Source organism: Ambystoma mexicanum, chromosome 3q (assembly GCF_040938575.1).
Source record: "Ambystoma mexicanum isolate Mex_15411 chromosome 3q, UKY_AmexF1_1, whole genome shotgun sequence".
Lineage (NCBI taxonomy): Eukaryota > Metazoa > Chordata > Amphibia > Caudata > Ambystomatidae > Ambystoma > Ambystoma mexicanum.
In genome coordinates this window covers 532,996,043-533,020,818 of record NC_090926.1, presented here as the reverse complement: position 1 = coordinate 533,020,818, position 24,776 = coordinate 532,996,043, and the positions used below count along the sequence as shown (strand labels likewise).

General features: G+C 43.8%; 1 protein-coding gene across 1 annotated transcript in view; it reads right to left on the bottom strand.

Annotated features, from left to right (window-relative positions):
- Positions 1-24,776, bottom strand: part of WWC1 (WW and C2 domain containing 1) — a 535,977-nt gene that overhangs the window by 225,642 nt on the left and 285,559 nt on the right. Inside the window, exons 3-5 of the mRNA XM_069654296.1 lie at positions 19,309-19,512; positions 16,000-16,076; positions 14,549-14,628 (exon numbers count right to left, since the gene is read on the bottom strand). Coding sequence (XP_069510397.1) covers positions 14,549-14,628; positions 16,000-16,076; positions 19,309-19,512 — 361 coding nt within the window. The remainder of the gene's footprint in view (positions 1-14,548; positions 14,629-15,999; positions 16,077-19,308; positions 19,513-24,776) is intronic.

Below are 24,776 nucleotides of genomic sequence, written 5' to 3'. Positions count from 1 at the left end.
GTCAGTGGGCCCTTGACCCTGTGCACTGCCATTGGCCAAGCCACTTGTAGAGTAGCCCTATGTGCAGTAGCCAATGGACATGTTTTTCAGCCAGGCACAGGGACCATACCTTCAATGCCTGTTGGCTCTATGTTGTTTGTTTGTGGCAATTTGCTCGATGCAGGTTTGTTTGCATTTATTTTATTTTGTAACACATTTCCCTCCCACATACAATGCGAGGAAGACCCCCTGCAACTCCGTGCCACCATAATTAAATACCTAAACCCACCCCCATATATATTTGCAAAGAGATATGCTACACATTTACAAAAAATCTGCCTCAGGCAAATGTGCCTGCAATGAAATGGGCATGAACAATGCCCGTTAGCTATGAAAAGAGGCCATGCTCTACAGCCACAGTGTTTAGGGCATGGCCTTCTTCCATGTCAAATGGAGAGTAATCAAGCACACAATGTTAATGGACATGTCCATGGGCCATCCTCAAGGCATATCAGCCCTAAAAGAATTGCCCACTGCACATTACCTACTATTATGGCCAGAGTACATGGTAGCTAGGTCACAGTAACCCTTGCTGTATTGCCCAACTGGGAATGGCCTGTGCCCATGACATTCAGACACTGACATTAGTGCATGTCCTTCTGCAATATCCGATGCACAGTGATATTACCTGTTTTGACTACCTGGAACATTGTCCCTACCTGAAGTGCCTGCTGGTCATAACCTCAGTCTTGTGCAGAGTGGCCCTGTCAGCAATACAAGCTGGGCATGGCCAAGCCATGCTCAATAGGCACTGGCAGAGGACCTGGCTTTTGTCCCTGCCCCCAGCATAGTAATCGTCCCCGCAGGATATGGCCAGGTACAGTGACCCAATGATCAGCCAAAATCTCCTATGCAGGGCGTAGCTGCTGCACCTTAATGGCAAACCCTTCCCTATTGAATACATTCTTGCTAAATTTCGTGTGCTTTTCCACCAAAAGCAAATTCAACGCACTGCAAAAGTAAAAGGAAAAACCTGCCATCTCAAAATCAAGGGCAGGCCGCTTCCTGACAACTTTTCCTCCACTTTTGGTGACATTGCGCTTTTGAGCTACTCGTCCCTTTCCCAAGTGCAGGACTTCACAACCTCTCCAAAACTATGTGCATGGTATATCCATTTTTAGAACTATGCGGTTCTGTCGGTGGGGGCCAAAGTTAAAAGCATCCCAACATTGCCTTTTCTCTAGCTGAACGTCACTAAACTCCTACGTTTGCAAACACGCCATCTGGATTTGAGAACCCATCATCTAAATTGCTCCCTTTTTGTCCTCCAAATTAGATTATTAAACCCCTAGGGAACACCCTTGCCAGCCCAGGGTCATTACATTTCCTTGAGGGCTGTGTAATCTAAAAGATTTCCCTTATCCAAGATGGCTGCCGTACTCATAACGATCAGTCTGACATCCACCTATCTTCCCACAGTAAGCATTATCTACATTGTCTGTTACTAGAGAGTAGTTGCTGCAGTTAGTGAGTGTAATGGGGAGAGAAGCCATGAACTGTAATGTGAGCATTGCCTGCTGATGGTCTGGTCACACTCTGCAATTTTGGTGAAATCAGGAAGCTCATTTGCTATGAACGGACCAGTTATTGTAGTGAGTTGGGATGCAGTGGCGCACAGGAAAGACCACTGGTATAGGAAACCTTGGAAATGGAATACTCAATAGTTCCTTGAAGCAAAACCGCAAAAAGAAATTACGCTAATCTTTTATATAACAAATTGCTGACTACCGAGACCTGCCTTTACAAACCTAGCTATGGCCCACATTTCCCACCTATTTTCTACAAAGGTCTCGATCCTCCCAGATATCTGACAGTGCAGGGTAACCTCGATCCTTATCGTTCATAGCCGTATGCATTTACTGATTGCGCCACGTAGACTGGTTAAGACCTAAGCAAAGACAGTAACATCAATCAAAGCAAAGTCTCCTTTGTCATTAACATGCTTACTGTCACAGCCGAACCTGCAGTTTATTTATAGGAGACGTGCTGGAAATATTTATTTTAATGCATGATCCTACGGGGAGCGGGCGTGGCCGAGGTGGAGGATGGGGAGTTTTAATGGGTGTTTGAATGGGCTGATCGTGCTAGTCCCACTTTTATGTTTTTGGCCTGTGCCAGGTTTTTATTTTCATCTGGTCACCCTAGTGAAAGGAGCTGTGTGCAGGGTCGTGGTTAGCTGGTGAGAAAATGTAAATGCAATACCTTGAAGGTGTGGGGGGACAGCAGCAGCAGAGCCTCAGGGGTGGGGTGAGGTTTTGAATACAGGCAGCCTCGCTGGCCGATCTCCCAGGCCTCGCTTGGGATGGACAGGAGACAGCAGAGCCCAGCAGGGAAGGAAAGGGTGTCTTGTATTGGAAAGCAGCCCGTCCAACACCAAACTCTTGAGTTCAGAAGCTAGCTATCGCAGGCACTGCAAACCCCAATAGTTTAGGGTTTTGTTTAGGTCTGGAATACCCATCTGCCTGGCCAAAAGAGGACAGCAGCTGGAAAATAGTGTGAGTATCGAGGCATATGATAGTAGTGCCTGCCAAATGCCAATCTAAAAACTATACACAACACAAAACTGTTGGATTTGCCAAGGATGGTTTTTAAAATGACTACTGCTTGTAAATCAAGTGGTGGAAGGCACATTTGGTAAGGACATTTGTATCACACCAGTAGCACATGTACAACTGCAGTTAAGCTATTTAATGTTACCGCTAGGTCGAACGGACTCAAAGAGATCCCATGAGATCTGATTTGGGCGGGGAGGGGCAGGTAGTGGGAGGGAATGGCCATATGGATTATCACAGCCATGTTCAGTCAATGGGTGGGCAAATAACCAAACAACCACAAGCTATGTGTCCCTCCTCAAATCTCATCTCCCTACTACCTGTTCTGTTAAGGGAAATAGAATTTGTATTTTTCAAGAGAGAGAACTGAACAACAGGCTGTAGGGAAAAAGAGTATCCGATTATTCATTTTTACAGGTAGTCTCCTTTTTACAAGAACCACAAAAGCTACGGAGAGTGCCAGTGTACCCTCAGAACAAATTGCTTATAACCGAGTTTGGGAATACAACATTGAGACCATCACAATGCTATAAGTTGCTTACAGATCAAAAGAAAAAACAGCTCAGATCATCATCCTCAAAGAACTGGTTGTGGACGCAGCAGAGAATAAGACCCTGACAATTCTTTTGTCGACAGAAAATGGTGGACACATGCAAAAACTTGAAACAACGGCTCTATGCTCTGAGTGGTTTGGCAAGGCCAAGACTGCAAGCACAATTATCAAAACAAGCCCCCAACAAAACCAAACACGGCAATCAGTCAGTCAGAAACCCCCACCTAAATGAATTGGCTTGAAAGCCTTTTAAGACCCCTTAATGTAGGTCATAATCTAAGAAAGTCAAACTACTCCCAAAACACTGATCCTACTGCGTAGCTATAAAGATACCCATCGGATGCGTTATGGCGGTGGTGTCAAATATACACGCTACCTGCAGGTCAGGAACAGGATAGTCAATTGAAGCCTACTCCTGTAATGAATATAGTTTAAGTTTCTAAGTGGTTCACAGACTGAAATTTAATGTGTTTAAGACTTTACACCCTGCGACGACGCCGGTACCATGGTCTTGCCAAGAAGGCACGGTAACCAGGTGTGGTAGGCCTACCAGGGACAAACCCAGAGCCAGTCCTGCCCCCCGAGGACGACAGTGTCAATTGAGGTGGGCCCAAATCCTACCCCCCTCCTTGTGCCAGCATGCTGTTATGCAGAACCATGTGTCTCACGCCATACCCCATAAACTAAATGCTCGCCTGTTTCTATATGTTCTAGAGACAACAGGCTTGATTGGAGCCCACAGAAACAACGGCAGCGAAAAAGTATCCTTCCCGTACCCTGCGTTGTACCACAGCAGAAATGTGGACTCAGCCCAGTGCGCACGACTCTCAGGTAACCCTTCCAGGGTACGTTCCGACGCTGGAGATACAGCAGAGAGCGCGAGCCACCAGCACCATGCCTAACACAGTGGCGAGAGCAAGCACACAGTGATCCTCTGTAACATAGGCAAATACACAAAGCGGCCAACAAGCACCTTCGACCACCAGGCAAAATGAGACAAAGTGTACAAACTATACTTACTTTGGCAGGGAATGGACAAATGCTCCATTGTACAAATGTGGACAGTTTACTTCCCTGGCTGCCATCGCTACACTACAGTGAGCCCACTCGGTAAAAGTAGGCTGGGCTTACCTCACTAATAAAATGGCTTCATTGACTTTAACAACCCCCATGCTCCCATGTGGCAAAAGCACAGGCAGATTCGCTAAAACAAGTGGTCAAATGGCAGGAGGAGGGGCGGAACATAAAAGGAACAGAATGGTGTGGATTGTTCGGGTGAGCGGGAGAAGGTGGCAGACCAAGAGACCAGCAGGAGGAAGTAGCAGCACAGGGTGGGGGTCATTTCCGGAGAAGGCGAGGTATTATATAGCGGGTGCAAACGGTACTGCAGTGGGAGTGTATGTGATAGTCTGGTGAGTGTTAGGTGAGATGGTGTAAGGTGTGGATACAAGGTGCATGTAACAGAGCGAAAGGAGGGTGACTGAGCAGAATGTAGGTGGAGTGTAGTAGTGTGGAGGGAAGAGGGAGAGTGGTAGTGTAGAGGAGGGAGTTTAGGGTGGATTAGTAATGTTGAGGAGGAAGTTGTAATGTGAAGCAGCGAGTAGCAGTGCGAAAAGGGAGTAGTGTGCAGGCGGCAGGAGTGAACATCAAAGGGTGGAGGTGGGGCCTAGAGGAGAGGGAGACATCAGAGGGAAAGAGGAGAGGTGAAGACAGTAGAGGTGGGTGGAATCGGAGAAACATAATAGTGACAGGAAAGAAGGAGGGAGAGGAGAACGTGAGCGTGGTAGACGGAATATCGAATCGAATTTGAGTCTGTGGCACAACCCCATCATTCTTTAGAACAATATCAACTTGATAGATTAGGGAAAGCTAGGAAGCCATGAAGCAGCAAAGTTTGATATGGCCCTGTGCCTTTAGGTTTACATTGCAGCTTATTTAGCCTATTAGTATACAGAGGGTGAAACAATTGCTATCCACTAACCGGGGGCTAAGAATGCTGGGTTAGGGAGGAGGTGCTTTTAATCGCGAGACCTAGGGACGTCCATAGGGCCCATTGAAAGTTCAATAAAATCCCCTGAACTGTCCACGAGCGTTGGAGTGTTTCTTGAGCCATGTGTGACAAACCTTTAAAAATATTGTACTTCACAACTTGGCAAGATTATCTATGCTGCATTGGCATAGCCAATAATTGAGTTCACCAGGAAAACCTACAGCAGAAGGATTCTGTGATGTGGCACTTTGGTGAATCTGCTTTAACTGTCTGAGTTGAATTGACTTAACCCTGCCCTGATCTGGGAATTATGGATCTTGCTACGTGCCAGTTTGTAGTTTTCCATGGTAAACTAAGAAGGTTGTGAAAACGTAGGAAATAATTATTTAGTTATTTATTCAGCAACGATATGCCTCAAAAACATAAGCAATTACTGAACGAATAGCATGGTCGGTATAGCCTCGGGGAAGACAAGGTGATCATTAGGGTCCCGAATGAGAGGAGAGAACGAGTTCCACAGAAGAGGAGCAAGAATGAAAAAGGCATGGAAACCAACAAAACCCACATAAAACAAAAGAGGCGATGGCTGGAAGGTTTGGAATTAATCCCAACCTCAGGCATTGCTCTGGGTAACCCTCCAGACCATTGTTCTTTACCTGCCAAGCAATTACAAAAGGGGAAATACCATATGCAAATCAGGCTTGGTCCCACCCCAAAGGGGCAGTTCAGCCCAAACTGCTCGGTCACATCCCTTCTGCACGAGACCACAAACATCCACAAACATGTTTTGGCCTAGTTGGGCTACATCAGTGAGGAGTAGTTTGGGCCACTAGTCCCAGCAGGCACAGGACCCACGTATGGGCATACCCATCCCACTCGGGATGACTGACGCAAAACAAAAAGAGGTGATGGCTGGAAGGTTTGAAATTAATCCTAACCTCTGGCATTGCTCTGGGCCACCCTCCAGACCATCGTTCTTTGCCTGCCAAGCCATTACAAAAGGGGAAAGACCAAACCCATCCAGTCTTTCAGAATTTGCATACATTTAGGTAATAACGAGCACAATATTTTTTCCAAATGGAATGCTTGAAACCTCTGGATTAAAATAAAGACCCTTCTGATGGAAGGCACAAAGAGCAGTACTGAGAGACGTTGACTCGATTCCCTGGTCCAGAGAAAGCAAAGGCCGGCAGATGTGCATGCACATCTGGGGATCCTAGCTCCCAGGCTGCCAAACAATTGACAATATTTTCGGCTTTTTAGTGCCGAATTGTCTTTGGAATTTTAGAATACCCTGACCCGTCACCCATAAAGTAATATTACCAGTGTAACCCAGCTTTCCTATTACATAAAGCAAAACAATGTACCCACCCATCCATCTATGCATGCAACAAAACAATGATTAAGCTTCACACAGCAGAGTGTGGATTACTAACATGAGGTCAAATCACACAGTAGGAATCGTTTAGGCTGTGGAGGAAAGCTGCCAATAGACTTATTTTGTATTATCTAGACTGGAGACCAAAACATTGGAAGCTACCACCAAATCCTGTGCACTGGCTTGCGTTTGCTGAAGCACCCACTATTGAGGGAGTTAGGGAACCTTACCCTACAGATGCTATCCGGGATATGAGGAGATTTAAAAGCATGTAGTTTGGTCCCTCCAGAGTTATCTGGATTGTGTTGTTGCTCATGAGAAAACCGTTTTTCCAAAAAAATCCGGAAATGTATGATTTTATTTTGTTGAAAATTTTATTTTATTTTGAACTATATACAAAGTAATATACATTAAACAAACATATACATTCAATAGAATTTATAATCATAATACAATAAAATTAATTCCCTACCCCCAATCCCCCAGTGCTCAAAGTTCACATTTGTATTCCATCAGCTAATATAAAGTAAGAAATGTACCCCAAATCTTTTCAAACAGTGCAATCTTCTTTTCTCTGCGGTAAAGAACTCTTACAATCTCCCCCAGATTATGCATCTCTGCAAGCCACAGATTCTGCTGTCTTCCACACTCTTAAAATTATTTTTTTTGCCCATCATTGCCTTTCTGGAAATCCATTTTTTCTGACTAGTAGTTAGTTCTCCTAACATCAAATCACTACCCATTATCAGAGTTTTGAAATCATATTGCAGTCTCTCACCTATAACCTTCGCACAGATGTTATCATATTCCGACCAAAATCCTCTAGCACGGGTGCATTCCCATAACATATCTTCTAGGGTTCCGTGTTCCTGTACACAGGCCCAACAGTCTGAATTATCACTCATAACACTCTTTTGCAATCGTTCTGGTGTCCAAAAGACCCGGTTCAAAATCTTGATCTGACGCGATCTTTCTGTTAACCCTAAAGAGCACAGTTTCACATTTTCACACAGTCGAGACCATTCACTCTCATTGATCTCGCTTCCGATTCTTCTGCTCCATTCCTCTCTTAATAAATCATTTCCTTTGTATGCAGCCACAACCATTCCATACACACGGCTGGCTAATCCACTCTCTCCTGTCTTTTGAGTTTTCTTGAACAGGAAATGTATGATTTGTATTTCAGAGAATCTGCACACAAGTGGAGGGGTACAGCACATCTCTGCAGATTTGTTCTTGCAGGATTTTGTGCACGTTAATAGCAAGAACCAGCTTACTTTGCCCTCATTCATTTTCAAGATTGTGGATAAAAGTGAACTGGGCAGCCCAGGCGCAAGTTACAAAGGATGCTCCTGTGTAGCCTGGGACTGTGCAATACGCCCAGGTAGAGAATGCAATTGAAATGGGAAAATGGGTACATTAAGTGCCCAAAGTTGAGTCTTTTCATCATTAGCACATTAAAAGCAACTAAAATGACATAACGTAGAACACAAATCTTAACTTGTTTAGTCGACATTATGAAGTCTTTTTTATAGCTCTGATTGTAATAATCAGTAGGACATTAAGATAAGAATCCATCCTAAAGTTTCTCTTTGTGTTTGGTGGTTTCTCTCCCCCTCCCTGTAATAATCGTCGGGGAATTGATGGGAAATATGCCGATTTTGGTGCCCGCTTTCCACAGGCCAGACATTGTCAAACGTCCAGTAACGGTATAATATGGACAGCGGCAAAACCTGGAGATAAGCCTCAGTGGAGCTTGGATTTGCAAAGTATTGTTTTTAAAATGACTACAGTTTTTAAATGAGGTGGCGTAAGGGGAGAAGGAAGGTAGGAAAGAAGGAAGAGAGCCTGCTGCACAGAGGAAGTCCCTTGACATCATTACACCTTGTTAGGGAGAATTCTCTGTTTAGGCTGAATTTCCTAACCTAGTGAGTCCCCCAGCAGCTTTGCTGGGTTTCTGGAGTTTGTTTTTTTTCTCCTGCCAAGAGTGAGACTCTTTTCTCCCACTCTTGGACATGATTTGTGGTGTTCCTTTGACTGTTAATGTGTTTTATGGGCTATGGGGTCCTTTACTCCATAGGGTCTCATGTGTTTTTACTATGTGTGTTACACAGCACCCTCTGTGAAGTGACACGGGGTGTCATAGTGACACCCCACCATAGACTCCATACCCTGGGACTGACTACTGTCTCCCAGGGCATGTAAAGTCACCTTTGGCTTTACTAGTCCCAAATTATGAACGGAAACCAGTACAAACCATCATATTGTGGACGTACTGGCTGGGGCAATTCAATTGCCCCGGGGTCTGTTAGTTGAGGGGGCACGTCTCCGTCTCCCCTGATCGAGTTTTGGCTGGTGGCAGTGGATACTACTTTTTATATTCGACCGCAAATATATCCCTATGGGATTTTCCCATTGTTCGAGGCTACCAACTTTAATTATTTAATTCTCATATCCTCGAACATACAGCCGGTTTATTTATTTAATATTAATTAGCTGGTTGGTATTTTTTGCCAGGACTCGATTCTAAAATGGCGTTTGTGTTCTCTTCTGTGACTCCAACCCAAGTCGAGCCCTTTGTTCCACTTTTAGCGGGCTTCTCCACAGAAGCCTCCAAAAGTGGTGCCACTCTGTCTGGGTACCACAGTGGGTGTGGGAGGGGGTTTAGGCACCCTGGACTGAGTTACCTTGGTAACTCAAGTCGCACTCTTGTGTGATTGGCCCAAGTGGTGAGCCGGCCGGCTCACCACTTAGCATGTTTGATTGACAGCTAGGCTGAGTGAATGGGGGTGTGCTGCATAAAAGCAGGGCTTTGGGGACTGGAACTTCAGAAGTCGCCACAGGACCTGAGAATCCGACGAGGGAGAAGCTGAGCCGACCTGCTATGACGACACCACCGGTGGAGCCCTGCGGAACCGACTCACCACTTCCCGACGACAGAGAAGATCTCCCGGCTGGAGAGTCTTCTTCCCCTGACTGGTGGGCACAATCAGTTTACCTTCTTTTCCTCGCATCCCAGGACGTCTTGTGGTCGAATTGACCGTGCTAAGCATCCCGGCAACCGGATAGCCACTTCCCACTGGACTGCGAATCAAAGAACCGCTCCTTTTAACTGAGAACTCTGCGGCTGGTTTCTTCCCTGGCAGTGCAACGGACTCCTGTCTTCCTCCCCTACGGGATCCTCTCTTCCCCCGGACGAAGCAACAAATTGCTTCTGCTGCCAGGAACAACTGCCCCCGCTGGAGTATTCTCACCACTTTAAGGTACCGTGTCTGCCAGGCCTCCCTTTCTAAAGATTGCTACAAGGTAATAATAATCCCTTAACCTTCTGGACTGGGCTGGCCGCCTTAACCATCTAACTGGTCCCTTTCTTTTGGTCCAACTCTTTCTGAACCTTTGAGACTTTTGTGCACTTTTCAACCGTGTGACCTTGGACATATTTCGCTCTGATCCTCTTAAAGTGGATCCGGCTTTCTGAAGTCTAACTTCACGGTTTGATTCTGCCTTCCTCTCTTGCTGTGTTCTCATGAAAGTGTTGGGATCTGTTTCAATTTATACTCTGCCTTTCTCTCCTTTTTAAACCGAATTATTAGAGTGCCATCTGCATTAAGCGCTCACCGCTGTCTGAAAATAAGTGGGGCTTTACTTAAGCCTTGTCTAATATTCTTTTAAGGGAGTGTATATCTTTTAGTTACCGTGTTTTTGAACTGCTTAATATTAGTGCCTGTGTGTTTTATTAGATGTGGTTTTAAATAAATAATTATATCTCTTTTATACCAAGCTCTGGTCAGTGTTTGCTTGTTCTAGTGTGTTCTTTTGACCTATTGTGAATACTCTGTATACTCCCTAACTCTTCTTGAGGGAAGTCTGACTGCTCAGCCACAGCTACCAAGTGAATCTGTGTGGTACAGAATGCTACCAAGTGGGTTTACTGCCAAACACCTGTAGTCTTAAATCTTTTGCAGTGGTCCCAGAGGGAACTGCACAGGTTTCTGCCTAACACACCTTATGGAGGTGGAGCATAGGTAAGTTGCAGAACCTGAAACTATCAACAAGGCAGAGAATGGTAGTATGAGACACCGGAGGCCTGGCGTGTGCAGATGTGAGAAAGGCATCATGAGGAAAGAGAAAGGAACGAGCTATCCAGTAGTGGCGTGACCACAAATACAGCATGGTGGGCAGGACGCCCAAACAACGACACCGAGATCCCAGTACAGGTAGTTTGGAAAGCTTTCGACCACCAACCCATGTGCATAGCAGTAACCCAAGAAGGAACTGGGAACGGGAATCCAACGAGCGAGAGGAACAAGAAAGCACACCCGAGCAAGAACCGAGACTCGCCACCATCCCCGGCATAGAGAGAAGAACCAGGGGGACCGTATGGCTGCCGGGGCACAGTTCTACTCTAGATCCAAAGAAACCCATCCCAGTCTTATGGACAAGAAAATAATACTAACACTGTATATTTGGAGTTTAAAAAAATGAATGAATAACTCGAACAGGGAAGAAGGTTATTATATGAAGAGAGAAACTCATCCCAATCGTAAGAGAGAACCCAGTTAAGAAGAGAAGTGAGAAGCCTTTAATGGAGGGGTTTAAGCAACCTAAGTGGGGAACAAGCAGAGACTGGAAACACCTTACCTGTGAGGGAGGGAAGAAACCCTATCACCACAGAATTGAAGTCTGGAGCAAGTCTAACATAAGCATATGTGTTGAAAAAACAGCATATAAAAATGTTGAATGGACCAGATGAAAGAAGAGACACTGTAAGACAGAGAAGTTATGACGAAGAAAGCATAAAAAGGGGTCAAGCTAAACCCATCTCAGGAAAGCCTGAATGGTAAGAGGCAAGAGTCTACAAGGGATGACCCGAGTGTGAGAAAGTATCTGAAGGGAAGCTATTGCAAATACAGAACCACAGAAAATATGAAACCCAAGACTATTCTAGAAGAACTACAAGAATATCCAAGGAGTTTATGCCAAGAAATATCTCTACCACAGAGACCGACTGTAATAAAAAGCCTATTGGAAGATAAAGAAATGATCAGGTGGAGATAAGACATTCTCGTGGTCTTTCTAAGTTAGCTAAATCTAGTGGTAGGGACAGATACAGTTAGTTTGGATGGAAGACATTTTTTACTTTGGACTTACTGACAACTGACGAGCACCTTTAGTTTCCTTATGTAGGTAGGGTATTCCCTTATGTGATAGTGAAAGTTACAAAGTTAGACCTTTTATTTATACATTTAATAAAAAGGTATTGAATCATGTCAGCAGCGTGTCCGACTCCTCCTTCTGACCTGCCATGTAGGGGGTACACTTCCAATGGACTAGACAGGCCTACAAGTCCATCTCTCCATGCCATAAATTGTTGTTATCCACATGCACAGAATACACTCTTTATTACTTACCAAGAGTGAATTATTACCCACCAACTGCTAGTGGCCAGTGCACATTTTGTGTCCTCTACACAGGTTTTGTGTCAACGCTTGAGATCTCACCACCTTTCCCTCCCTTGCTAGGACTGGGTCCACTAGATTCATTACCCTCAGGAATGCCTCCCAGACATTCCAAGTGAACTTCGAAGAACAGGCAAAAATATTTAAGAAACAATCTAATAAAACATGCTCCAGGGACTCCGTTCTTGATTGGTTTCACTCTTACCTCTCAGAATGCACTTTCTCAGTGTTCTGGGCTGGTCACTCTTCTTCTACCTTTCCTCTTTTACAGTGTTGCTCAAGGCTCGGTTCTTAGCCCTCTTCTCTCTTTATAATATCCTTTTTGGTTCTATTATCTCTTCTTTTGGTTTTTCTTATGCCCTCTATGCTCACATCTTTCTTTTTCTTCTTTAACTGAGGCTATTCCTTGTATTTGTGTCTTTTAGCCATCCAATCTTCAATGTCTTCTCACCATCTTCATGTTAACCCCTTGAAAACGGAGGTTCTGCTTTTCCCTGCCGCTACTCTCCCCTTGCTCCTCCTCTTATTCTTTCTTGTCCTCCCTCTTCTCTCCCTATTTTGCCTTAAGCTTGTAATCTTGGTGTTATTTTTGATTCTTCACAATATTTTCTACTCATATCTCCTGTATTTGACGCTCCTGTTGCTACCAACTCTTCAATATTCAAAAAGCTCATCGGTTTCTTACCTTTTCTTCTGCTAAGATTCTCATCTCATCTTTAGTCTTTTCTAGCCTGTTCTATTGTTCTCTTCTTTTTGGTCTTCCTGTATCTCATCCTGCGACTCTTCGCTCTATATAGAACTCTCGTGGTTCAATTTCCTCTGCTCACTTTGCATTGGTTTCCTTTTGAAAATTGCTGATTTTCGTATTGTCTTTAAATATCTGTGAATCTATATCTGTGGCAGAATTGATCTCAGTTCTATTAATCAGTTAATATTCGGCAGTGGTTACCTGCATCTTGCTAATTCAGTCTCGGAGCAACCATCATCTTCACCTAAATTTAAAATCACCTTACACCTGGGCCTAGTCTATACCAGGGCTGTAGTTAGAAATGGATCCAATATCTACACTAGCCTACTGGACCTTTCTCAATCCAGTGACGATAGAGCAACAGCTCATGTCCTGGGTCAATCGAAATTCTCAAGCTTGAGCTGGTGATAACATTTACACACCTCTGCCCTATCCTGAAAGGGCCAAAACGGAGAACAGACATGACAAACATTCTAATCTTGACAATATTACAGTACAGCATAAACACATGCGATTACAGAGATAATGGCAAAAAAACCTCTTCTCTCGGAGGAGAAGCAAAACTGTGAAATACGCACCGGGGAATATATCAACCATTGGACACTCGCAAACAAAATGTTTTTTTCTAATCCCATCTCAATCGACCCAAACAAACCTGACAAAATGTGACCATCTATAGGGACCTGAACAAAACCATTGTATCAATCCTTCATTCAACCCAACGTTCTGACATGGTTAAATCAATGGTGTTTAAGAAAGTGGTTTTACTGTATTTAACAGTATAGATCTCTCATCTAATCAGTCGAAATGGCCATCTCGTCAATACATCTTATTATTTTGTTCCCAACCTACCGCCGATGCAGCTTTGTGTAACATTTGTCATTTCACCACTAGGTGCCCCACTGTCGTTCAGCAGGGGTGTGAGCTCCAGCACAACACACAAAGGTATGAATGTGCATTTTAGGGTATATCGTACCCTGAAGCATTGGTCAACACGTGGTCAGGGCGCTTGCCTAACAAACCCCTCAGTCATCAGGTAGCCAGGGATTGAGTATGGTCAATTCTACCATCAGTGGGAGAAGGAGAGCAGCCACATACGCGGTAGTGTTCATAACACCAAATGTGCATTGAAAAAAAGCTTGGTATTGAAAATTAATTAGCAAAAGTGTATTAAAAAAGTTACTGTATTCACATAGGTTGGACAGTTACAAGGGGAACTGCAAGGTGGCTGGAACTCTAGGGCTTCTTATATGCCAGTAGGACCGAAGGAGTCTTCAGAATGCAATTGACTTGCAGAACTGCATTTCTGCTGCATCGTCAACCCTGACATTCTCTTCCCACGAGTCCCAGCCACAGCAAGCTCATCACTGTGCAAAGCTAATCCCAGGCATTGTGAACTGCCTCAAACCCCTGAGGGACGAGACCCGTTTTTCACATTTTGATATAACATGAATGTGACCGATCAGACATGAATTCAGCGCAGGTAATCAAAAACGGACCCCAAATGTCAAAATAGCTTGCAGATGTGCCCATAGTTTCACTGTTATGGGGGCACAGACTTGCAACTCTCAGCTGTTCAGTATGTTACCTTCTTACTGGTAACGGAGCATACACAATATGTGGTAATGTAAGGGCCCATTCCCAGTACCGTGCTTTAACTCCTCTCCTTTCCAAATTGTAATCACTGGGCCTAGAAGTGATTTGTCAGGATCTCCGGCTCTATGATTTCCCTCACTTCCTTAATGCCTCACCCAGTAACTGGATGTAATGTCCAGTAACACAATCCCTAATGGGTTCCAGGTAAGGGGCCCGGGTCATTGAATACTTACTGCTTCAGCGTTTGGTAACCATTCTCTTTGTACTGCAGATCCTGCCGCATGTAAACCACCTCTCGCTTGAGTTTATTGACCTGCAGAGATAGCAAGAGTCAAACATGCTTTGGGTACGCATGGACAGCGACATCATAAACTGCATTAATAACTACCAGACAAAGTAATATACACAAAGTGTGAGATGGGATTACAATCTGTGAACCACAACGGATTTATGGATTTAACAGGACATCAGGATCCATTAGAGGTTCACATTTCAGGAAAGAACATATGAGAAAATTCTGTCGAAAAATGTATCTGTTTTGGGCCAATTGTGTCCAATGTTTGTAGTTTTGGTAGATCATGTTTCAAATAGTAATTATAGCTTCCAACATCTCCTGTTAAGGGGCTGTGTGAGACCAAATCGCCATCTTCACAAGCTCATTAAGAAATGCTACCGATAGTGAGTGAAATGCACATAAAAATGGATTAGGGCGCGATTGAACAGACCTATTGTTTCAGTTCCTTTTCCGATGGCGCCAATCGTTTGATAATCTGGTAGCATTTGCCAGCCTGGACCACAAGCAATCATATCTCTATTTCTGATCCTTCAGCCCCCACCCGTTTGCCTTCCAAACGATTACCAGGCCTATTAGCATTGACTTTAACGGCTTATGTTTTTTAGAAACTTGCCATAAACAGAAACTGACAGAATTAATTCACACATACGCTAAAAATCACCTTAATTCACCTATTTAATATCCTATCTTAGAAGTGAGTGAAGCCTACCTTTAGATTGAATAGCAGTGAATTTCTCAAGTAATCTAGAACTGAGAACACAAGTAGCACAAGTAGGAGAGCACTGACAGCAGTACAGTCAGTACAGTGTCTAAGGGCTTCTTAAATGCAATATTTTCATGAAATGTAAGCATGGCAACAGTTATAAAATGAATAATAAAATGTCAAATTAGTTGGAATATTCTCGGGGATGCTCCAGATGATGTATATACTGGACCTTTTTTCAGGCCCAACACCAGACTGCTGTATTCAGCACAGAATAGGATCCCATAGAAGGCCTTCAGTACTATGAAGCAGGACTATACATCAATGCACAAGTTAAGCTCAGTTGAAAACAGAATAGGCAAACTCCACATTCAAAATCTACCAATCACATGTGTATTTATGTGGCGATGCCAATCAGATAAAGGTTTGATGAACAAACTACTTTCACCTTCGGTTCAAAAGCTGGATTACAACCAACAAAAGAGCCCCTCATAGCTGTACATGATACATTTAGGCAATTCTAGTCTGCGAAGCACCACCGATGTGAAAGAAAACAATCTTGAAGTTAAAAGTAATCTCCTTCAAGACTTGTAAATCCATCCAGCCTCATTTCTCCAGACCTTCACTAAATTGGTTACCTACATTATCAAGCAACTCCTCACAACAAGTGCAGTTAGATCACTTACCCGAGATTTGGTGGTAGCAATTTCGGCCTTAAGGATGTCAGGATCATATTTGGAGCTGGAAGAAGATCCAGAGGCCACTAGAAGAAAGTGACAACCAAAATTTACAACAACATTTCATTGTCAGGACTTAAGGAATTAGGCTTTATAAATAAACAATTTTAGAACCCTAGTCCAGATGCTACCTCCAAATAACTTGTAATTACAGATTGGCCCAGCAGAAAAATGCATAAAATACAGCAGATATTGACACATATTTGGTCTTACACTTAGAGGTCTAGTGTAAGATCAATATTGCACCAGTATTTTTTTTTTTATGTGGTCCCGCAGAAATCAGGATTTGGAAGGCTGGATTGAGGAGAGGGAACGGAAACCTTAAGCAGTGAACAGAGACTTTAGGGCAAGGCTGAAGGTTCGTGCAAAAAACTCCAATGAAGAATGTTCTTTCTGGTCAGTTTTCCAAGCCAGGAGATCATTTCAAATGCACAGGTTTCATCACCGTTTCCGGTGACTTCTTGCAGACCTTAATGCGCAGACAATGGTTGTGCAGCAATGGCTGCTCAAAAATCCCAAAGTATTCTCTCCCAATAAATGGGCCCGAAGGTCACTGACACACTGTTCCCACAGTCTTTACACTGAGTCTTTCAGTGGACCTCTTTGTGTGCACTCAAAAAGTAGTGTTAGGGGAATCAAAAACGTCGGGATACATTTTTGAATCTCCTTACAGTACTTTTTGTTTGCAATGTTTTTGCCCTAAAATGAAGGGGGACAACGACGTACGAATCATAATTTAAAATCCTATGTTAATGTTAAAAGGACATTTGTACCACGCACTATTACCACCGGAGTGGTCCCCTGGTGCTCTGGTGGATCTGAAATGTGAGAGGGTACGGAGGGTTAGTAGGGTATAGATCGATAAAGGTAGAGCGAGATTGGTGATATCCTGTTTGCAGCTTCAGTTCGGCGGGCACCGTTCCCTGAGCATGGGTGTGGTTTACGGATCAGTAGGCTCCCATGTGCTGTTGTGCGAGACTTTGTGTGATTTGTTTTGTTGTTGCAGTGTAGTGAAGTGTGTGAGGTGTGCTGTGCAAGAAAGTGGTAGTGTTTGTTTAGGGTGTGAGAGGTGTAAGCAGAGTTTAGTTTTTTTTATTTTGTTTAGCTGAAGCGTTAGTGGGGCTCTCTCTGTTTCGGACATCTGTTTTGGGCATCTCCGGCCTTGCTGTCTGCCGGAGCATTCTTTTGGCGGTTCATTCGTCTGGTTGTGACCGAGGTAGTGGCATGTCTCTGTGACTGTCTGGTGATCTGTGGGTGCGAAGGTGGTGTGAGCCTACCCTCCCAAATGTTTCACATCGCTAAGGTTGTAGGTTGCTCTTTGGTTGACAATGGGGTCTGCCTGCCCTTGCCTCACTAAGCTCCTGTGGTGCGGCACCTCAGACTAGAGTGGCTTTATTTATAAGGTAATAACTGATTTTAAAATGAGGAACTGATAATTAAACATGTTTTTACCTGATTGTAATATTATTCAGATAAACAAATACATGCCCAGATCATTTTGTGGTGAGCTTGTTCAACAATTTTACACATCCAGCAGGTTGCAGGTCCAGTATTTGGAAACGTAGTATAGCAACATTATCAATCATCTGATCTGAATAAACAAAGACATATGTTAGTCATCATCCAGTACAAGAGACCGATTTAGGTACGGGAGAAGTGTTTTTCCTTGGTGTATGACCGATTTCTATATTGTTGACTTACAACTCAGATGCTCATTTCATGACTTCTTAGCACCTTGAACACCGCCAATACATCAATTTCAATCCCTTTCCTTCCAACTTCCCAATGCAGATGTATAACCTCAATGATAAAGTACTTTCGTGGGTTCATATTTATTTCCCCAAAAGAACAAGATGAACATTCAGTTTACATGGTCATCCCATTCTCCATCTTGAAATCTCCCAATAGCTGCGTCTGCCATTTCCCTGCCGGAGATGTTTGTGCTTTCTTTTGGAAGAATAAATATTTGCGTGGCTCATGAACACAGCATAAAGAAACAAAACCGAGACATTACGTAGTGGTGATGGTAATGATCTGTTCCATGGCCTGTGGCACTGTGTGGTGGTTTTGGCCCTCCGCACTGTTGAAAGGACCTTGCCTCACTTGGACCGGTAAACCTGGATGGTGGGCTGCTACCAACCAGTACAGCTTGCTAAAAAGGCATTGTTTGCGAGAAGAAATCTTGCGAAAAACAATATTAATCTTCACCAACCACCACCGACATTGGAAGACGATCCTAAAAACATTTTTTGATCTAAGTTGTGGAATAACATGATTCAAACAACTGAACCTTCCAGTTAAAACACTGCTGCAATACTGGAAGAAAAAATGACCAGCAGATAACAATCTCTAATCTGAATTAATAGAGCATTTAGAATCAATGGCTTCTAGCACATCCACCGGTACTAAGCATGAGCAGCAAGGCTTGCCCGGGTCTAAATCCGTGTGTCCATATCGCACAAGACCTGAATGTCCTCAATTAGAATCACCAGACCCCTTTCTCAGCTAGAACATGGACTTTTAACAATACCCAATGCCTGCCCATTCATCCTGACTGTTTGGTTTCTATGCATAGCCCATCCCAACCATGCCTTTATACGTTTGATGTTTCTATCCCGGCACTTTGAAGTGGTACTGCGAGTGTCTGCCTTTAGAAAGTACCGAATAAAATAAATAAAAAATAGTATAGTATGAAATCTAGAGAGGGCGAGAGAGAGAAAGAGAGGGCGAGAGAGATAGAGAAATAGGGAGGGCGAGAGAGAAAGAGAGAGAGAGGAGGAAAGAGAGAGAGAAAGAGGAGGAGAGAAAAAGAGAAAGGAAGAGAGAGAAAGAGAGAAAGAAAGAGAGAACGAGAGATCGCAGGTGGGAACTCACACCAAAGTACCACAGTGAAGGAAAAAGTGTTATGATCTTAAGTGCACACAATCATTTTTCATGTATAACGTATTTCTTATATGGCGCTACTGTGTCTCAGAGCACTGGAATAACAGAAGACATTATTATCCCACAGAGGGTGGTACTCAATATATCGACCTCGGAAGGATGAAAGGTTAAGGTGTCCCTGCGCACAGATATCAGAGGCAAGCTGTTAGCTCATACCTAATTTAATATGAAAAACGGATGAAAATTAAACAACCAATTGCCCTGCAAGGGAAAAACACTACAGAATGTTTAAACTGTAAATACAAGCACGCCTCCTTTACACATAATTTTGACGCTCATAAAAATAGACTTATGTGAAAGGCAAACAATACTCACAACTGGTTTGAGAGCCCAGTTTGCGATTCCAGGCATCATTCAGTTGCCGATATTCCTGCTGGGCCAACTCCAGCCTCTGCTGCTTCACCTGGTAGATCTCCTTCTGGGCCACTAGGGAATCCTGGGCTAGCACCAGGTAGTCTTTGAGCATGCGCTCCTGCTCCCTCCTCCATAGCTCCCGGGGGTCTTCCAGCTGCGTGGTTCCTAGAAACGAAGGCGGCGAGACAGTCATGTGTGATGGCAATGACTAAAGGTTATCACTACTAAGACCTTTGTCATGGGTGTAACAAAGAATCAGCAAAATATTTATGTTCCCCTGTTTAACCCCCACCTATGCAAAATCTCTTCCAACATATACCACTTTCTCAGCTATAGCATGGACTTGTAACAATACTAAATGCCTGTCCATTGCTTCTGACATTCTGGGTCATATGTATAGACCCTCCCAACCATGGGCCTCATCACGAGTTTGGCGGTAGTAGAGCAGTATTTCTGCTGAAATACTGGCAAAATTGATTCCTATTACCGCCATTTGGCTGCGTGGGTTTAGCAGAGGATTACAAGTGGTGGCATGGTGGTATAAATCAACATATTCATAGGAATCCATGGGTTTTTTTAACAGAACTACTGCTGGCGCTAGATCTGCTATGATAATTCTGCTGAAAAATTGGTGATAGGTGGTCAGAATTACCTTCAGCTTTATGCTGGCAGTAAATCTGACCCCCTACTGCCAATCTTGTAGTTCGCCAGTGCGGGAATGTGGCGGGAATCAAATTATGGATCATTCCCAAAGATTTTTCCCACACCACCGACATTGTATGATGCTTCATGTCTTTATATTCTAAACGGTTTGATGGCTCAAAATGAAATAAGTGAGGTCGATTATTTTCCTATTATATGGTGCTCATAACACATAGCACCTTGAAATATTAGATCAATCCCACTACAAATGCATTGGTCTCTACATGCTCGGTTGCTAGCTAATTAAGTGGGTGAAATAGGTTGTACAGCCTCATCAGTTTGGCAGCATCTACCGTTTCCCCTGCCGGACATCCCAGGATTTCCAGTATATTACAGGTGGGGGAAAGGGCCATAAATTCCGGGATTGGCGGTATTAACGTCACTGGTAATACCGGTGATGGAAATACCAGCTGTTTTTTGAGGGTGGGAGCCCTATTTACCTCCAGATCTTTGCTCGAGGTAAATAAGTGAACCCCCACCGGCAAACTTGTAGTTTGGTGGAGCAGTAACAGTGCTGGTCACTGAATTACCAGCAGTTTTTCTGCACTGCCAAATTCATAATGAGACCCGTGGACATTAAATTAGGAAAAGCTTGCACTTCCGTCTGCATGACAGGCAGGGGTGGTCTGACAGTAAAAAGTGGCCCTGGAAAGGTTTTTGGAAGTGGCCCCACTTAACACGGTGCTTGCGAATGTAGCAGGCAAGACCGGCCCCTCAAAGTAAGCATTGCAGGGGGTTCTCCCCTGAAACAATTTGGAACAAATGGGTCCAAATTGAAAAAATGTGGTGGGGGATTCCACAACACAAGGGCCGGGGGGTGTTTGCTCGAGGGGGCGTGGTCTAGTGGGGGCGGGGCTCGTAGTGGACATCCAGCAATGCTGGAAATCTTAAAAAAAAAAAAAAAAGAATATATATATATTTTTTTTAAATCAAAAGCTTCCGCGACGGCAGCATTGCCTTTTACCGCGACTTTGGCACTGGTGTGTAATGCACAATGCTCGCTACATGTACAACTGAAAAGAACCAGTGAAAAAAGTTGCAGGAAAAGGAATTGCTGCCCTCGCGGGCGTTTTTCTCTCTTTTTTTTTTTTTTTTAAAGATTTCCAGTCCGGTTTAATGAGCTTGGGCGGCTGACTCTGGCCAGATCCCGAAATCCGGCTACACATCGGGTGACGGATCTCGGATCCGCCGAGAGCCGGCCCAATGACCAGCACTGATCCAAAGGTGAATTTGAAAGCGCATGTTTTCCTATACAAATATGAAAAATTAAAATTAACAAATAAACTGGCATGTAAGATTTGTTAAGAGTGAGCATTAACATACCGGAAGATGTATAACGCATTATTTTCATTAAATGGGAGGAGGGGAGATGGAAGAGGACGGCTGTGTGAAGGTCAAAGAGTGTAAGAGAAGCAAAAAACCAGGGTACCCACACCCAAAGGGCCCATGGTACAAAGGCCCACCAGGAAATCTCCAGAGTTCTCTATAGGGCAGTCTGCCACATATTCCAGGTGACTATAAGAATGGTATGGGATTCCACGGTCCAAGCTTAGATACACCTTCAGTGCCAATCAAGGCAAACACATTGCACGCCTGTTCTCATCACTGGCCCTGCTCCGAACCCGGCAGCATGACCCAGAGAGCGGCACCACAACCCAGAGATGTCCCCGCTGCAGTTGCCATCTTCACCACAGTCTCCGAGCCCTTCCACGCGGTTGGATGTGGTCTACCAGCAACTTCTTTTGATGGCACCCTGCCAGTTTCTCACATAAACCACTTCTTCCTCATTCGTTGGTCTAGGCTTCTGATCCAGTAACAACATACAATACGGCTCTAACCATACGGGTCTTCTGCCTTGTTATCAGGCAGGCTCCCCAGTGGCAATTGTTTTTCAGCTCGTGTTTGCTTTAAGCAATGTCTTGCCGTGGCGTTCACAGGCAACACCCGTTTCCCCACTCTATTCTTTGTGGCAAAACTGCTCATTCGAGATGCCAGGCATACTTAAGAACTTCAAAAACATAATTGGCATTTTGACCCGGGTTAAGACTAAGGATGGTTTGGGGCGGAGCAGAGAAACTTGGCTGGATAGTCAAATGTGTAACCGCCAGTCAAATACACTTTAAAATGTTGTAACATGTACATTAAAACAAACACATTTTTTCGATTTTAACAGCAGCAGCTTCATTTGATCTCTTCTTAGTTCCTTAGTTCCGGACACCATATTCCCCAAAGATCAACATGATTTAAATGTAACAAAAGAATATACTCCAGTACTCATATGCCTCCACCCGTGCCTCAATGCCAGGGGCCACCTTAAGCACTTTTTGGGCCCTGGGCACGGACATCTTTGGGCCCCCCCCTCCACCAAACCAAAGGAATTAAGGGATCAAGAATACTGGTCGCGCACCCACACATCGCGCTCACATCCTATAGGTTGATATGCTTTCTTGCTGCATAATAAGCACGTGTACCTCCCTTTAAGTACCCTTGCCCTCTTCATTCTTGCTCTAATCAGAATGATAAACAAGTAGAATTTGAAGACCAACATTAGCAGTCTACAAAGCGGTTACTTTTCTAGTGCATACAGGATACTTTTTATCAATAACATCCAGGAAGGTAGATGTAGTATTAATGTAGGACTGTATGTAAAAGGTTCATGTAACCCATAATAGACAGAGAACTCACACTAGCTGCCTCACAGAACGCAAAAGTGCTCATGCATGAACAGAGACCGCCAATTGGAAGGAAGGAGAATGCGACACATACCGTAGCATGGATAGTGGAGGCAGATTAGAAGCTACCAGGAAGGTGCCTTTATCCAGACAGACTGAGATTAGAAGTGGGATATGGTTTTCAAATAGTGTTTTAGATATCAAAGGAACCGATGCCTGTGGTGTGCAATATGAATATGCTCACGATTAAGACAGTGAAACCATGAATAAAGCTTTTGTGAAGATCATACCATGAGAAGGAAATCACTCGGAAGGGCTGACAATTTTGAATGGTTTACGGACTGGCAATACTGAGAGGTTAGGCAATACAAGATTAAATGAGATCCCCAAAATCACACATTGGTTAAGGGGTGAAGGGTTGAAGCTGGGATTTGTACCAACTCTGCAATTTCTACATTTGAACACTTTCTTTTCCAGTTCTTACCATGAACTAAAACAATCTAATTTTATTTTTAAAAAACAGACTTGGAAAGGACACAAATCACATTACCAAACATGACACATTTTTAAAAAAAAGTTATAGAAGGGCGATACCAATCCATGTGATTTAACACATTTAATCTGGGTTTGCCTTTGTATTTTAAATACTTCCAAAACAATGGCTTGTGGCATTTTCATTTATAAACGTGCATAAAAACCTTTCATTATTACCAAAAAGCAAACAGTTTTTTGTGTCAAACAAGCAGACCTTAAAATATGCTTGCCTGAGGCCTGCAACATATGGTCCGCTCTCCTCCATCTACCAACCCTTCCATCCAAATGGCCTACATAAGAAGAAAGATCACGTAACGGGCTAAACGATACCAGCAGCATGCAAGAAGGCAATCCTCACAGAAGACAGCACAGTAATGTAAGTTATATTAGTTGATTTGACCAGGATCACTGTATCGTCTGCTGGCAAATACAGGATACAAACAGGAACGCTGTCATTCCATAGTCTTGAATTTGGATACTTATTCACCTCTTGGACTAACAGTTTATGCCATCATTGGAGGCGATTGCCTAGGTTTTACAACACCCCATCTGAACAAACCAATTTCTAGACCATAAGGATGACATGTTCGTTTTTATAGCAACCCCCATCTGGTGCAGGTACATTGCTGATAATAGAACCTGTTGGGCTGCAAGACCAAGAACATACGCAGGCAGGTTTATAAACATCAGACATAGGAAAGGCTTGGCCAGCCTTACAGGAATGTGATATTCTAATTTTGCATATGAACACACAGCTCCGCAATGGGTGCCTCACACACTGAGCTAACTTCTGAACCATTGTGGCACTCAATTTATCAATATGCATTTCACCATTGCCTATTGCACATGATCAACATAATTCCCACAGGAAGGAAGGAATGCTACAGAGCTGTGCCATAGGGAACACACAAACTGTGCATACCACGGTGTACACAAAAAGCAATACATGATGAATTTATCAAGGCAGAATGCACTTGCCAAAACAGAAAGGCAATGGGTTTAGAGCCTCAGCAGCACCCCATAAAATATCCTGACGGGTGCTATTTAAGACTGGTGAACAATGGAATCTTACTTCTTCAGATTAGTTGGGCCCCCTCCAAGGTGAGAGCCCTGGGCAAGTGCCCATTTTGCCCTCCCACAAAAACGTCTCTGAATGTACGAGATATTAGATGATTTGACCAGATTCACTGTATTGTCTGCTGGCAGAGCCAGGATACAAGTATGAATGCTTTGGTTCCAAATGTGGATACTTATTCATCTCTTGGACTAACCGTGTATGCTCATCTGAACAAACCAATTTCTAGACCTTCACCATAAGGATGACATGCTCGTTTTTATAGCAACCCCCATCTGGTGCAGGTACATTGCTGATAATAGAACCTGTTGGGCTGCAACACCAAGAACATACGCAGGCAGGTTTCTAAACTTCAGACATAGGAAAGGCTCGGCCAGCCTTACAGGAATGTGCTATTCTAATCTTGCATAGGAACACATATCTCTGCAATGAGTGCTTAACACACT